General features: G+C 43.7%; 1 protein-coding gene across 1 annotated transcript in view; it reads right to left on the bottom strand.

Moving 5' to 3' along the window:
* Positions 1–16,384, bottom strand: part of LOC102192531 (myomegalin-like) — a 44,903-nt gene that overhangs the window by 18,205 nt on the left and 10,314 nt on the right. The window contains exons 3-23 of the mRNA XM_005721539.2: positions 13,309–13,432; positions 13,059–13,213; positions 12,821–12,977; positions 11,152–11,205; positions 7,694–7,749; positions 7,474–7,621; positions 5,697–7,028; positions 4,268–4,405; positions 4,049–4,168; positions 3,874–3,966; positions 3,546–3,770; positions 3,311–3,469; positions 3,067–3,174; positions 2,542–2,679; positions 2,052–2,231; positions 1,700–1,894; positions 1,412–1,594; positions 1,206–1,322; positions 955–1,035; positions 742–845; positions 481–623 (exon numbers count right to left, since the gene is read on the bottom strand). Coding sequence (XP_005721596.2) covers positions 481–623; positions 742–845; positions 955–1,035; positions 1,206–1,322; positions 1,412–1,594; positions 1,700–1,894; positions 2,052–2,231; positions 2,542–2,679; positions 3,067–3,174; positions 3,311–3,469; positions 3,546–3,770; positions 3,874–3,966; positions 4,049–4,168; positions 4,268–4,405; positions 5,697–7,028; positions 7,474–7,621; positions 7,694–7,749; positions 11,152–11,205; positions 12,821–12,977; positions 13,059–13,213; positions 13,309–13,432 — 4,010 coding nt within the window. The remainder of the gene's footprint in view (positions 1–480; positions 624–741; positions 846–954; positions 1,036–1,205; positions 1,323–1,411; positions 1,595–1,699; positions 1,895–2,051; positions 2,232–2,541; positions 2,680–3,066; positions 3,175–3,310; positions 3,470–3,545; positions 3,771–3,873; positions 3,967–4,048; positions 4,169–4,267; positions 4,406–5,696; positions 7,029–7,473; positions 7,622–7,693; positions 7,750–11,151; positions 11,206–12,820; positions 12,978–13,058; positions 13,214–13,308; positions 13,433–16,384) is intronic.

The raw sequence follows: 16,384 nt of genomic DNA, 5'->3' as shown, positions 1-16,384 counted from the left end.
GGCATGAGCTTGAATTTCTCCACAAGACGTGACTTCACTGTGACAGTAAGGCTGGAAGAGCGACACCGGTGAGAGACAGTACACAGAAATGGCAATAGAGAACAATCGAGCTACAAAGCAATATGCAGGCAATCCTCAAAAAAAAACAATATAAAAAACCCAACAGATTCACACCACACTCACAAAATATATTAATAAATTAAACTCTGAGTTGCACATTTTCACTTCATACCATTAAGAGGAGTGTTTGTGTTATTTGGACAAAGCTGCCTGCACACTGAGGGTCAGATTTTGGCTTTTTTAAAATATAGATCTCTTTCTCTTACTTCAGGAACGCAATGTTTCATAAACCTGACCGTCAGTGGTTGGAGACAGCTCCATCTCACATTTAGAGTGTCACTGAGTGGTGCTGTGGTCACACAGAGCATCAGGTGACAATGGTGCTTGCAGCCTTGGAGGCTGGACCCTGCCCGTTCCCACCTCCAAAGTCAGGCTGCTTTTTAGCTGCCCTGTCCAGTAGCAGGGCCGTGTTACGGGTCCGAGACAGGACCTCCTCCAGCTGTCTGCGGAGTGCCTGAACTGAATCCAACTCCATGTGGAGGGCCTGGATCTTCTCTGAGCTGCTGCAAAATCAAAAAGACCAGAACAAAATGGTGTTTTTGAAAACAAAAAAGAAAGGACAAAAAAAAAAAGCTTTGCAGGAATCCAGAGCGTCACAAGACCTGCGTGGAATTTCCCTACCTGTCACTCTTATGAATGTGAGTGAGATTTTGGTATAACCTCTTCTCTGCCCTCAAGGCGTCATTCAGCTTGCTGTACTCTGATACCAGCTGCTCCAGCACATGCTGAATCACAGTGGCGGGGAGGGTTAAAAAGGAGTAAAGTGGTTATTTCCTAAGGAATACTAATGTCTAAACACTGTCTAAGCGACTCGAAATGAAGCAATAATCATACTTTGTGATCAGTGTTGTCTTTTGTGGCATCTCCTTCTGACTGCTGGTGAGCTAAAGACAAACGCAGAGCAGAGATCTCCTTCTGCAGAAAAAGAACCCAAAGATGTGACTTAAAGATTAACCCCTTAGCAGTCCTACAAATTTACAATTAGTCCCCTAAACCATCCAATGTACCGTGGGCGGTACGTCCGACTGCTAACAGGTTAAAAAACATGAAATTTTAGTGCATCAGCTCAAGAGCTTCACTGATACCTGAGCCTCTGCCTCCTTTTTCAGCACCAGCTGCATGTCTTCCTTCAGAGCCTTAATCTCTGCCTCGCTCTCCTTGGAAAACGGCTGCATGGCTTCTTCCTGGGCCTTCATCAGCTCCTGACAGTGTGATAAAGTAGTCTGTGAACACCAGGTGTACAGGATCTATAGAAAGACAAACAGCCAAGGGAAAATGTCGGAGCAAGTACCTTGATAAAAGCCTCCTTCTCTTTAAGGAGACTCTGCAGATGCTCCGTCTCTCCTCCCGTGTCTCTCTGCTTGTCCCATCTCAGTTCATGCAGCTCTTGCTCTCTTTCTGACAGCTGCTTGCGAAGCTCCTGTAGCTGGCCAGTCCGCTCACTGATCACTAAGGAAAGCCTGTAGGAGTAGTCCTGAGAGAGAAAGATCAGGTTACACTTTATCTTCCTGAACCGCCTTTTTGTACGGCCCAAACCTATAATCTACCAGCTGCACTTCGATGTCACGATGTCGCCCACCTGCAGATACTGGTCTTTGGAGCTGAGAGTGCTGAGCAGATCCTGGATCTGTGCTTGTTGTTCCTTAGACTGCCTGCTGCGGTCTCCCAAAAGCTCCTGGAAGAGTTTCTCTTTCAGAGCCAACCGAGCCTTCAGCTCCTCCACAACCTCAGTGGGACCGGCCTGAACTCTGGCGACGAGGGCAGCTGTGAGATCCTGCACACGCACAACACAACAAACAGAGCAATTAGCAATTAGAAACTGGTGAGACAGGTTTGTCGACATGGGATGGTTTTTCAAAGCTTTGAACATTTACACCGCAAACAACTGAGAATAATTGAAACAGAAAGCTGTTGTAAATGTCAGTGTGTACCTGAGCCTCCTGGCTGCGTGTCTGTAGTGCTGCTTGTAGCTGGGTTATGATGGTGTCTTTCTCTCTCAGGGAGTTTCTCTCCTTCTCGTCGCTCTGCTGCTTCAACCACTGGAGGTTCCTGTAGGCCTCTGCTGCCTGCTCCAGCTCCAGCTCTTTACCCCGCACCAAACCGTCAAGACTCTGGTGGTCACGATCACCAAAAATATATCAGTGCATAACTTTAGATACTGAGTAATATGTTTAATGCTATAAAACCTGAAGCACGAAATAACTGCCAGAAAAATTCAATTTTCTTGAAAATGGAGAGTTTACTGAGCGTTATGACAACTAAAAAAAATTCAGTTTATTCACAATTTATTAAATATGATGCACTTGGCTTATTGGTTCAAGCTTGTTTTAAACTGTGAGCTTTAATCTGCATAATATGCATGTTCTAGTGTTTCCACACCAAACAGTTTGGACATGATGATGCTGCGTGTCGCGAGCGTACCGTGATGGTCTCCTCGTTGTTGGACAGAATGCAGCGGAGTCTCTCCAGGTCTCGCTCCTTCTCTCTCAGAGCCAGCTGCAGCCTCCTCACCTGGCCCTCACGCTCCTCCACACAGTGGAACTTGTCATCGATGGATTGCTGCAGGCAGCGATGGAAAAGCATCCTCAACCTTCACCGTGTTCTTTGCACTTCATAGTTTTGTAGTTTACTGCATAAAATGTTTCGCTATGCAGTAGCTAACACCGAGAGATTTAACACATGCTTTTCATCGTCACCTTTTTAATTCATATATTTCTTCCCACTGCAGTAAAATATTACTGCACACTGACCTTTTGGTGTGTGAGTCTGTATTGCTGTGTGCCCACGACTCTTGACTGATACTTGTTTGTGACTAAAAGCCTTCCCACTGTCCCGACAATGAATGCACATCAGTTTGTGAGGCGAATGTAACCGTGGCTAAAATGAGTTGTTTTCAGTATCTGCCACAAGTTTCAATCCCTGCTGTGAATCTGTGTGCTTGTTTACCTCCAGAGCTCTGTCTCTTTCTTTAATGCGCTCCCTCAGTTTCTCCAGCAGGGCGTCTCTTGGATTTGGTTTGGAGCTTCCCGTTGATTCCACCATCTCTGAGTACTCCTACAGATTAATATATTTTTAGATGGGCTAAAAAAGAAGTGGGTGTGTGCCTAATATATATATATATATACACTGTATGAATATACACAGTATATATATGTTATGTAAGCAGACTGTGTGGAATTGTGCATGTCACCTGCAACTGTTGCTCCTTGTCCTGCAGAGCGCTTTTGAGCTGTGCGACGCTCCGGTCTTTCTCCTGCGTCACAGCGTGTTTCTCTGCTTCGCTCTCTTTTAAAGCTGCTTCTTTGGCCTGAAGCTCAGTGCGAAGTTTGTGAAGGGCGCAGCGCAGGTCCTGCAGTAGAAAGAAAGTATGTTAAACGTGCTGTGTAACATGTTAGGTTTACTCACACTGTCACAACCAGACTGACCTGATTGTGTTTTTCGGTGACCTCTCTGTGCTGCAGTGCCTCCTGTAGATCTGAGTTTAGTCTCTCCCTGAACCTCATCAGGTCATCGGCTTGCCTCTGGCTCTGTCTCAGACTCCTCTGGCTGGCCTCCAGCTCCAGTCCAAGAGAGAACAGGGAGCTCTGCACCCCGACCAGCTCGCCCTGCAGCTGAGCCAGCGCCAAGGACTCGCTAACTCCTGCCGGAGCCTGAAGAGAGGAACGACCACAGACCAAGGTCAAAAACACAACATGTTTTCACACTGAGGACAGCATTTACATTTTTGATTAAAAAACAGGTCAAAAGTTTCACCTTGCTTTGAGCAAGCTGGCTGTGATGAGCTATTTCCTGCAGCTTGCAAAGTGTGGTGTTCTGCCCTTCAATCAGCTGGTACAGCTCCTGGGCCTTAGAGCAGAATCAGCACATTTACAACAGGTTTACAAATCACGTCACAGCGATCCTTGATTAGGTACAAACAGACACACACCTCGCTGTCTTTGGTGCTGAGAGACTCTGTGAGGCCCTGAATGGTTCTTTCCTGACTCTGAGAGGCCTGGCGAAGCGAACGTAGCTCGCACTCCATCTCACTCAGCTTCTCCTGCAGCTTCTACAGACGGAGGCAGAAAGGTTAGGTTAGGCTGCCATCAGCCTGATGCACAATAAAAGAACATATCCAGCTGCTGTAATGTGTTTTAATGAGGAACACCATGTTGTTGGCCTCGCTCTCCTGGATTTTGGCCTGCAGGGATTGGACCTGGAGCTGGGCCTTCTGCAGCTCGCTGACACACTGACCGGCCGCACACTCATACTGGTTGAGCTGGCTCTGCTGCTCTTCAACAAGACTCTGGAAAAGGTTAGGACATCAGAGTTTAACCTTATAAAATCTATTCACAATATCTTTTAGCTGAATTCTTTTTAGAAAACACATTTTTCTCAAATTCATAAAAAATAGAAAGCCTTCATAACCACCACAGCATATTACGTAATACTTTTTGTGCACAAGATACATAAACTCTGTTCATTCGTGTGTGTGCTATGACAAGGAAAGAACCACTCGAGTGGTTTATGAGCATCTGCATGCATGAGTGAGTTTACCCAAAGTGCTCTGTGCTCCTGCTACATACCAGCATATAAATGATTTCAACTTCAGGAAGAATATCACTATGTGTTTGCCGTTTGGGTGATGCAACTCAGAGTTTTCACATTAAGATAGAAGGTGGTCTTATCATGAAATAGTGTGACTTTAGTAGCCAACCAGTATTGAGATGACAGAGTGGTCTGACATCGCGTGGATCACTTTGCCTCAAGGGCTCTGAGTGAAAATAGGGCAGTAGTGGAGTCACTTTGTCTTAACGTCTCCCCATATCTAACCTAATTCACTGAGCACTCCCCGCTCGGCGATCACATGCTCGTAGTAAGGGAAAAACACAGGCTTCAGACAAATCCATACCCCCTACAAGGTATTACAGAGGAGTAAGAGAAATTAGACTTTTTTTAACTACAGCACACACAAAAACTCATCCACACACATTTATCTTTACATATTGGAGCGGAAAATCTTGTTTTGCAAGGCTGGAAAAACTGCAAGACTCATCTGTCTAAAGGCTGTGTTCATGTATCATCACTGCAAACATTCGGCTTTATCATAAAGACTAAATTAGATAAGGAGTAACAAATTAAAGGCTGGAAGAACACAAATATTAATACTAAAATACACTAATGTGCCATGCTTTGCTTCGTCATTAGTTCTTTATGTGTGCACACTCACGCACACAGACTAGTTAATTAGGCCATGCTACCCACACCTGACTGCTTGTGTAATGTATAGTGTTACCACACAACTAAACATGGCTGCACGCTACTGAAGCTCAGGTCCTTTGGGGTGAGAGCTAACTGCAGAGGCTGTGTGTAGCTGGATTATGTGGATAGTTAAGCTAAAATGTGGTGATAATGGTTTTGTGGGCAGACCGCGGTGTCAAACATCAAAGCCTGTCAGGCTGGTTCAGGCAGATTACTGCAGATGTAGCAAGTTTGCTCATCAAAGGCCAGCTTCATTACTGTACCAAGCGCCGTCACTCTGCACTAATGAAATTCGTCTTTTCGCCGACATCCCCATTCCGATCAAGGTTTTGTACCTGGTGGGGAGGAGGAGGAGGATACTCTTTGTACAAATCTTCAAACAATTTCTCCAAGTCTGCCAGGTTCAGATCCTGATCCAGCCCAGTGTCCACTCTGATCAGAGGGGTATCCAGCTCAGGTGTTGGCGTGTGATTGTATCTTTCTCCGTTTGGGCTTCCATAAGGCATTCCCATAACGGGATCGGTAAAGGACAACCTTGTGCCCCCGTTGCTGGAGCTTCGTCTGAGAAAGACTGGGAGCTTGCTCCCTTTTGTGCTCCGGACTGGCCGGTAGACAGCACAGCTTTGCAGCAAAGAGAGGGCTAGAGAGAAAGTGCGTCTAGGAGAGGCTTGGCCAAGTGGAGCTCCCATGTGCTCCTCAGAGAGGGAGTCAGATATCTGGTCTTCGATTGCATCCACTGGGGAGCTCAGGGATCCATCTGTTATGGCTCCAGGCTGAATATATTCCTCAGCTGCCTCCAGGGATGCTACAGAGGGGCTTGAGCTGGCTCGCCCAGCTAAAGTGCGATCACTATCTGAGGTCCTCGAGGGGTCCTGAGATCCAGGAACTAGAGTCTGAGAGGAGGTGATGTCTTCTGAATCTTCCATATTTTTCATCTCTCCTTCTCCACCTGCACCACCTCCAGTCACACTTCCCCCAACCACACTGGCTGAATATCTGGTTGATGGCCCACAAGAAATACTCCGGGCCAACTTTCTGGGCACCTTACAGACAGCTTCATAATCAGAGTCTGCCACCCGCCAATAAGAACATCCCCGGCACCTTCTGGGAGTGCTGGGCGTACACCGTTGTGAGCCTTCAACTGCAACCTCTGACCCTTTAGCAGCAGGACATTGAGGATGGTGGTGATGTTGGCAGTCCAGGCTGTCATCTGCCCAGGACTCATACAAAGAGTAGACTAAATCCTCCTGGAGCAGGGCGCAATACTTTGCATGAGTTAGCCCTGAAATATCCACCATCCCATCCCCTGGTCCGTCATCACTTCCACTTAATGTTACAGCCCCTTCATCTGAATTGGTTTTCCGATAGAGCCCGCTGATGCACTGCCTCAGTCGATGCTTCTCCTGCAGGAGCCGCTGCAACCTCTCGATGGACAGGGCCTCCACACGAGCGATGACTGTGTCGAAGCGGTACATGCGGTCCAGCATGAAGGTGCACTTGGAGCAGGCAAACTCTCCTCTGCCATCCCGGGTCAGCTCGTGCCCCACAGCATAAGAGAGCAGCACGTGCAAGTTGAGTTTGGCAGCAGGATGGAAGATCCATTTTCGCTGGTTGCCACAGAGCTCCCGTCCACAAATACGACACACCTCCTTCATCTTGAGATCAAACATTACACAGTATTATAGTTATCAGGGAGGAGCAGAACATCTTATTTACTCTAACATGAGGATGTGAGGAAACATGGATCCTCAGAATGACTGCGCTGCTTTATAAACAGCAAGAAGAGTCCAGCTTCAGAGCAAGCACTGATGTCAATAACATAAACAGGACAGTGTAATGCTCCTAATTGAACCGAGTCCATGCTATGGCTTCTAAGTCCATGATAAATTAAAGGAGGTAGACAAAAAAGAGCTTGTAAGATCAGTTTATACTGTAGCTGTGATCCAAAGACATCCAGGATCCCCGTTCATCTGATGGAGGGGCAGGTGAATCGCAATGGCGCACACTGGTCAGGTAATGTCTCGTGAATCAGACGCAGTATTTATCTTTAAAGTGTCCTCACGCTGTCAAAAAAACAAACATCGTATCTCGCATTTCCCAACACAGCCGCACGTGCCTCTGCACCATCACGGAGGCGCGAGCCACTCTGAACGACGACAGGTTCATCGTGACCGGGAAGCGACGGGATCTACTGCCCAGTACGCGGAAACCGAGCAGTAACAGGCGTCCGAGGACGATCCTCTGACTCTTCCGGCGGCGTCTGTGTCCCAAACAAAGGCTGTCTGTTCATCTCAGAGCTGTTACAGCAGCTACAGGCAGAGATACGACGCACCGGACTCCAGTCGGATGTCCTCCAGTCAGATAACGAAGCGCCTGCCCGAACCAGACCTGCAGCGTCGGAGCGCACCATTCAGGGAAAACGAGGGGGAGTTGAGAAGCCCGGTGAAGACGTTCAGAGATGCTCGCAGTTTAACTCCCGCTGAGATACCGGTTCAAAACATAGACACTTTCGTTTTAAAACGCATATTTAAATTCATCCCTAAATAACATCTCCTCTATTTTGGGTTTATTTGTAAACAGGAAAGAGAGTCGCTCCCCCGGGTGTCTGCTACTTCCTCCTACCCGGTTTGCTAAGCTCCGTCCGCCTGACTGAACAGGTGAAAAGCCCAGTAGCATGATGCTAAACTATAAAATTAAACGTCTCCAAGTTATATTTGTTTTATACAATTCACATTAGCTGTATTAGCATGGTCGCATGCTAACCCTTAAAGTGGGTTTTTATTGAGGATGAATGAAAAAGAACAACAGTGCACACATTTATATTAAACAGCTGCATTTTATAAAATAAAATATAATATTATCTAATAACCAGTTGAATTATCAGCGAAGGCAAGTCAACCTGGGGACTCAAATCACTCCAGACATTCATAAATATTATGACACAGCCCATCTCTCTCTCGCTCTCTCTCTCTCTCGCTCTGTCACACACGCGCACGCGCACACACACACACACACACACACACACACGGGCGCGCGCGAAACTATTGTACATTTCTTTAAGCATTAATAATTTAGAATTAACAAGACCACTACACGCAATTATAAACTAAAGAAAAGACATCCGAGGTTAATAAATGTATGCTCTGTTTCTTCCAGAGTCCCCTTCCTGACCTTTATTCCTTCCGTCGTCAGGCAGACGCTTTGCAGAGTAAAAATAGAAGATATCACATACTAATCAATAAATACAGATAACAAAAAACACCTGTGTTGCAATGAGCCAGCGATGCGGCATATGAAAATAAACTCTTAATAGAGTTTTTTTATCAGAAATCAAATTGTTTGTCATTAACTAAATTAATAATTAATTAATTAATAATAATAATTTAAAAAAATAATAATAATAATAACAATAATAACAATAGATACACTGACACACTTAAAAACACAATTAACTGCCCTGCTATTAACAAACGTATCAAACATCATTATATGATTATAACACAATTGCCATGGTGACTTTAGTCTGTAAATAGTGTCATGTTAGACCAGCACAATATTATTACAATTATTTTCTGTTGCCATGGTGCGGTGCTGATATTTCAACAATGGTTGGACTGTAATGACCAAACAACCAGAGCTTTATCCTGCATTTGACCATGTAAGTTCAGCTCTGCAGCGGCTATGATTTTTGTTTGCCCGAGGGTGCACAAACAGATGGTCACACTGTGAGTTCCAAGCAGATATATGCAGTGTGAAGCCTGCCGTGTACCATTTTTCTCTCTGAAAGCAGCCGTACTGCGTCAGAGCAGAGAATGAGACTGGAAATCCTCACTAATGTGTGCTTCAAAGTCTTTGATTGCTGATTTTGTGAAGACTAATTGCTGAACCTGAGTCATTTTCTCTAAAATTAGGTTTAGCTGCAGAGAGACATATGCGGGAAGGATGCAACCGAAAATGTTTTTCTTTCAGATTTAATGAGAACTCGAATGCTCATAACTACTATGAAACGTCTCGCTTTTTAACTGCTTCAGAGGTCTACACTTATGCATGTTATTCCTGACAAAGAGATCCTGGAAATAAATATGTTACAAGGTTTCAGATTATATTCATGTCCAGCCTGCTGTTCTCTGCAGACAATTATTGGCTAAGTGTCTGTGTTGTCCGGGGAGCTAATTATGAGCTCTTATGGCAGGTGTCTGTCTGAAACAACACAACCTGATATCAGTGTCGGGGGTCACCGAGCACTCAAAGGTCAATTTGACCTATTGATATTTTGGCTGAAACCAGAACTGCTAAACTGCTAACCAGTGAGACGCCTGCATGCACACACGTACGTGAAGGATGGCTCCTCATGGAAACGTGCGCACACACACACAAACCCAGTTAAATTCATTCTTACATGCTCTCTTCTGATGTTTGTGAGGACATGTAAACAAAGCTGTGGTAAGAACACACAACAACAGTTTCTTCCACTGATTTCGAAACCAATTCAGCAATACGGAAGAGGCATATAATATATATAGCATGTATTATATACAGTTGCACATATATACTGTACTTATACTTCAAAAACAATCATCTTCTTCTGATTTTGCAAAGTCAAACAGCCTCATGAAAATTTGAATATCAGCTTTTAAACACATGAGCAGTCTGAATCCAGCCAACAATTTTCATATATACCACGTGCCACACTCAGAGGGTTGCTGATCATATGCAAATTCCACTGTTACCCTAGTAACTAAATGCTGTGCTGTAGCGCAGCTGCCATTGCTGCCTCAGCTTTTTTTCCCCTTTCACTGCACACTGACCGAGGCACACACTCACTCATACACACATGCTTTTACCCATACGTGTGTCCCGTCTGAAATCTGAACAGAGAGCCTGCCTAACAAGTACATTTGCATCCTTCATTCAGAAATGATTTACAAGTTAAAACGCCTGCACAGCCTCCCTGAAAACAAAACTCGCCTGACAACAAATATGTTTGCAGCAAATGCTGACAAATTCAAATACAGAGAAGCACCGCTGCACAGGTTCAGTAAGGCTAAACACACACTGTGTTCTTAAGTATTAATCCCTACAAGATCTCTACTCAACAGGGTAGAGATTCTGTCCAGGTTACAGTGAGTTGCTGTTCAAGTAATAGTCCCTCTCCATTCGTAGTTTCATCATGCATCAGGAGAGAAGTGTGCCCTTGAGGATGTCACTGCAGCTGAAGCCTGTAAATGTAATGAGATTCTGGCACTTCTTGTGATGAGATAAGCCCCCAGTAAGATGGCTCTCGCTACCACTAGAATCCTTAAGCAATACACTATATATTACAGCCTCAAAAAGCAAAGTAGTTTTCTTTTTTCTGCCTCATGGTCCCTTTCTTCTACACAAATGTAGTTTCAGCTTAGTTTCAGCGTATTTTACTTATTTTTACTCATGATATTGTTATGAGCTCGCTCTTTGAGCTTGGTTATGAGGATGTCTTGCTGCTATTTTACCTTTTTCAGTGATAAAATCGGGTAAAATGTGGTCCTATACCACAAACACACTCACACTGTACGCACTGTAAAAATTCTTAAATACTATAGATCATTTCTTATTGCCTACAAATAATTTAGCTGTGTGTCTGTGCTAGTCATATCAATGCAATGTGTCACTTGTCCATAAGGAGGCAGAGTCTATCAAAATATTCTTCACTCAGTCTGCTGTGTGAAACCGCTCTCACACTTTGGATAGACTCATGGATAACAGCTGAAAGCTAATGATCCAGCACCGTTTTAAATACTAAAATCCACATACCTGCATCTCCTGCTCGATGCGCAGCCTCTCTTGACCAAGTTCCTCCTGATAGAACTGTGTAAAAGAAAAGAGAGGTTAAAATTATCAAGAGAAAAAACTAATAGCTCCAGCCAATCCAGGAATACACACAGAAAAAAGAAAGGAGAATTTTGCATCTAATATATTTCTATATTATATTATTTTGTATTTGTGGCACTGTTTTAATCATATCCATGTGTTTAAGTGTTATTTGGTGCATGCAGCAGCTCTTGTGATCTACATGAATAGCTGGTAAAATATGGCTGAGGCATGAACACATGCTGCTATAAGGATGTCTTTCTAGAACAGAAGTCTGGCCAGAGGAGACATGGTGGTCCAGAGGAATGCAGTAACATTAGACGGCTTATATAAAGTATCCATGGTTTTGCATTTCACACATGCACCTCAGGGTCCATTATAATATAATATATAATATACTGCTCCAAAAATACATAAAATATGTAATAAAATAAAGGAACACATTTTAATCAGCATAAATCATCAACTCAGTTAAGCTTCTAGGATATTGATGTGGTCATTTAAGTAACCGAGGGGTTGTTAAGCAGTTTCAATTCCTTTGGTCTTAAAGGAATTAACCATAATTGCACTGGAGGGACAACAATGAGACACCCGCCCCCAAATGACTTTACAGGTGGAGGCCACTGACATCATCTTTTCTGACGTTTATCACTAGTTTTGCATTGGCTAAAGTCATTAACATAAGATGATACCTGGACACCTCCAGGATGGAAGGTTTGCTGTGTCTCTCAGCACAGTCTCAGGAGCATGCAGGAGATATACAGTTATTCTAGGAGAGCTGCACAGGGCTGTAGAAGGTCTTTAACCAATCAGCAGGACTGGTATCTGCTCCTTTGTGCAAGGAGAAATGGGATGAGCACTGTCAGAGCTAGAAAAAGACTTCTAGCAGGCCACTGGTGTGGCCTCTACAGGCTAGGCAACGGCCCCTGACTGCCATTAGGTATTGATGAAATCCTTGTACCCATTGTCAGGCCCTACGCTGTGGGTTCCTACCGGTGCATGACAATGCCCTGCCTCATGTGGTGAGGGTATGCAGGCAGTTCCTGGAAGATGAAGGAATTGATACGCTTGACTGGCCCCCACACTCACATGATCTAAATCCAGTAGACCACCTCTGGGACATTATGCTTTGGTCTGTATGATGCTGCCAGGTTGCACTTCAGACTGCCCAGGAGCTCAGTGATGCCTTTGTGCAGATCTGGGTCGAGATGCCCCACAGACACCACCTGTCATCTCATTAAGAGCATGTCCTGATGTTGTCAGGCATGCATACAACCACTTGGGGGTCAAACAAATGACTGAGTACCACTTTGAGTTGTCGTAATGAAATTTGGCAAAATTTCGAGGATGAACCTGTCACATAAATTTTGCACTTTTTCACTGTGTCTTTGAAATCAGACCTCTGCAGGTTGATAACTTTCATTTCTATCATCTTTTCCATCATGGCATCTTTTCATTCTTAAAACATTACCCAGTCCAGGTCATGATAGATATCCAGCATGTTTTTCTCCATCTGAGATGTGTCTTCAAAGTGTCCCTTTAATTTCAGTAAGAAATTTAAGACCTGGCTTCAGAGGGGTTTTTTTTAATGTAAAATTTAACTCATATGTACCTCAACATCCTTGTCCTTCTGCAGCAGGGAATTAGATAGCTCATGAACTTGTCCCTCCAGCTCTTCCACCCTGAGTGTGAGTGTTGTCTTCTCTCCACACAGCTCAGTGATGCGGACCTCCTTAGTGCGAAGCTCTTTAGTTAGCTCCTCTATTAACCTGAAAGCAGAAAGAGAACGAGTCAGTGACATAGAAGGATGGATTTCTTCTCATGTTCTCCAGAACTGAGTAGTTTCTTACCTGTCTTTGTTGTTAGATGGTGACAGGATATTTGGAGGCCTTTCCTCCTCTGGGATTTCCTCCATCACGGCATCTAAGGAGAGGAGGGAAGCATGGGATTGTGATCCAGCCAGCGAGGCCATTCGCTCGGCCTCACTGCGAGCCAGCTGGGCCTCCTGAAAGAAACATGCACCAAAGCAGTTAAGATTTGGGAAGATTGGCCACTATCACAGAGTATCCCCAAGTGTCAGTATTACAGCAGCAGACCAACCTCCTGCAGGAGCTGAATCTTTGCCTCAAGCACCTGCTGCATGTGGTCAATTTCCTGCTGTCTCTCTTGACACCGTCTCTGTAGCTCTGCCTCATTGTGATTGGTCAGGCTCTCTGCTGTTGTGCTGAAGAAGAAAAGGACATCACAGTCTAATCACAAAATCAATCAGATAGCAGATAGCCCACTGTATATGAGGTTTGGACTCCAATAACCAGGTCATTTGGATCTGGTCAAAATAAATTGAATAAACTGTCATAGTTTAAAATGCAGGGTACATCCAAGTCATCCCTCTCCTGCAATGCTAACACAGTCAGGCTTAAAACAATCAGGCTTACAACACATATTATATATGTTATCATGCAAAAAGGCCTAATAAAATATCTAATCTTACACTTTGAATTGAGTAGCAGCTTATTTAATAAGAGATTTAAAACCCCAGCAGCACTTTACACACAGATCTAAATGTTGTCCGGGGGGTGTCATTTTTAGAGCATGAGGGAAATATTAGTGAGAGCCAAGACATAATATGATGTCATAGGTTTTCTGTCTGCTACATTGCTCATGGGATTTCCTTAGCCCCTTCCACTAATAGCAGAGATTAAGTAGCACACCACCCGTGGTGTTTATTGTCATAGAAGGGATGATCTCATAATATAAAAGGGTTGATATTTGTAGGGTTGTGCATGAAAAGCAGAATTTTATCCCTTTTATTAGTAGCCTGGACTTTCACCGTTAACTAGAGGCTTGTATCGTAAGGATGTCAATTTGCTGTACCTGCTGTTACCTGCAGATGTGTGCGATAAAATACTTAGCTGACACACTCAGCTGAAGGTAAACGTCCACCAAACATGAACAATTTAAACTTTAATCTGAAATTTCTCACACACGCCCTGATACTTTATATTTCTGTGCCAGCACATTTGGTGTGTCATGCAACGTCTGACTCCTTTGGACTCCAGCTGTGCAAGCATCTCTCTATATCACTTAGTGAGTCAACAGCGGTATCCCAGAATTCCTGCTCCCAGAATGGCACACGCCACCCTGACGCCACGAGTCCTCTTCTGGACCCTGTCTACATACATTTTTAACTTTATCCACCACATGCAGCAGCTCAGATAACTGGGATATTCTGAACCCATCTGAGCAACGTAAGTGTCTCATGGACAAGTGTCCTTTATGTCAAGTGGACATTCAGGCTGTTCAGACAGCCCACACATCTCTTTTATAATCTTGGTGGGTCAAGAACTACCATAAAACTGTTGCAACATATGCTGTACAACCAGACATAATAATGATTAAAAAATACACAAGTATGCCTCAGTTTTTCTACATGATAATAAAAAAATTTTACTGCGGTAAATTAAAGAAATCTGCCAGCGTGAGAAAAAGAATGCACACGCTGCAGAACTCCAGAGTCCTTATTTACTGAGCGCACCTGTTCTTCATCAGACAATGAAACACCAAACAGCACCCTCGTAAATCACCTGTGAATGGTCACATGACCAATTACATCCAATCAAAAATCAGTTCTTATATAGGACAAACAATGCTATGGTTGGTGTTTCATGTCTGATGAAGAGCAGCTGGGCTCGAAAAGCTGTTCCATGCAATAAATTAGGACTCTAGAGTTCTGCACTCTGTTTTACCTTTGTCCCATTTTTTGGGCTCTGCACCTGCCCCATAGGATGAGGAGGATGTGAATGGATTGTTTTTTGGTCTCTCTAAGAAATCAATGTGTAAAATTACAGGGAAAAGTTCTGGAAGCTCATTCCCCAGAATATCCTCTAATTATAAAACAAAATGCTTTTGTTAATTCACAGAAAATGCCCTATTTGTTTTCGTACTGTCTGACCCATAGTAAAAACATTAAAATCCTATAGTAGATACTGAAAAACAGAAACTTTTCTGGCATTGAATTGTTCATCTGATCCTTAATTACTATCTATAAAAGGCCATTTGAGAAATCTTTACCAAGAGCAAAAGTTGTAAAACCTATTGAAGTGTAGTTAAAACTCCAAAATGTATGCTTTCTTTCACACTGGATTTGTCAGGTGCTGGATCTGTGACCCAGCGTTTTGTGTTATTTTATACTGTTGACTTCTTATGTCAATATTCATGTGCTATTCTTAAGTTGAGGTAGAGTTCTAGTATTATTACTGGTTTGTCTTGGTTGAGTTTTAGTCTGGTTTATGTTTTTTCTATTCTTCCTCGTCTATGTAGCTTCCCCTTGTGTCTCTCTCCTCTGTGTCCCTCTCCCTCTCTCGCTCCCTCTGTCTCTTGTGTCAAGTTTGCGTGTCCCAATTCATGTCTCTCCATGCTTCCCGTTTTATTTTGAAAGTCTTGTTTCTATGTTCAGTGTGCTTAGTTTTACTTTTCCCTGTTGGGTCATAATCATTGGTGTCAGCTGTGTCTCCCCAGGTGTTTCCACTTCCCTCTTTTCCCTCCTGTGTATTTAAGTCCTCTGTCTCTCTGTGTCGGTGTGTCTGTTTTCCATTCCCTATGTCATGGTGGATCCCAGGTACCTTATGATTCTGGTCAGGTTATGTTCATGTTTCATATTCACAGTTTTTCTTGTCATAGTTACTCTCATACACCTGCTCAGAATCATGTTTTCCTTGTCATAGTTTTGTACAGACTAGTTTTTCCCAGTTTAGGTTTTAGTTTTAGTTTTGCCCTGGTTCGTTTTTGCCTTGTTTTGTATTCATGTTTTTGGCCAAATAAAAAGCTTGTTTTTTTGTTAAGATTCAGTTCCATCTCCTTCTATGTCTGCACTTGGGTCCACTCCACTAACACAATGGCTGCTCAGTCATGACAGGATTGGGCTCTTTGTCATGCTGATGGTCCCTGAGCCCGATGTTTGACACCCATGCTTTCAATGTTACTCTTACACCACTATTTAATCTCAACATATCCCAGCAAAATCCCAACCTTCAGTTCTTTAATTGTTTAATTCCACAGGGACAAAAGATAAAGTGGTCACAAATAGGGATGGGTACCGGTGGGTTCTGACATAAACGGTAGTAACCAGACCGAAAAGCAGCGCACATTTCGGTGCTTTATTTCGGTGTTTTTTTTT

Source organism: Pundamilia nyererei, unplaced genomic scaffold, assembly GCF_000239375.1.
Source record: "Pundamilia nyererei isolate P.nyererei 1_Seehausen unplaced genomic scaffold, PunNye1.0 scaffold00004, whole genome shotgun sequence".
NCBI lineage: Eukaryota > Metazoa > Chordata > Actinopteri > Cichliformes > Cichlidae > Pundamilia > Pundamilia nyererei.
The sequence above is the reverse complement of the archived record's forward strand: the minus strand, read 5'-3'. Positions and strand labels throughout refer to the sequence as shown.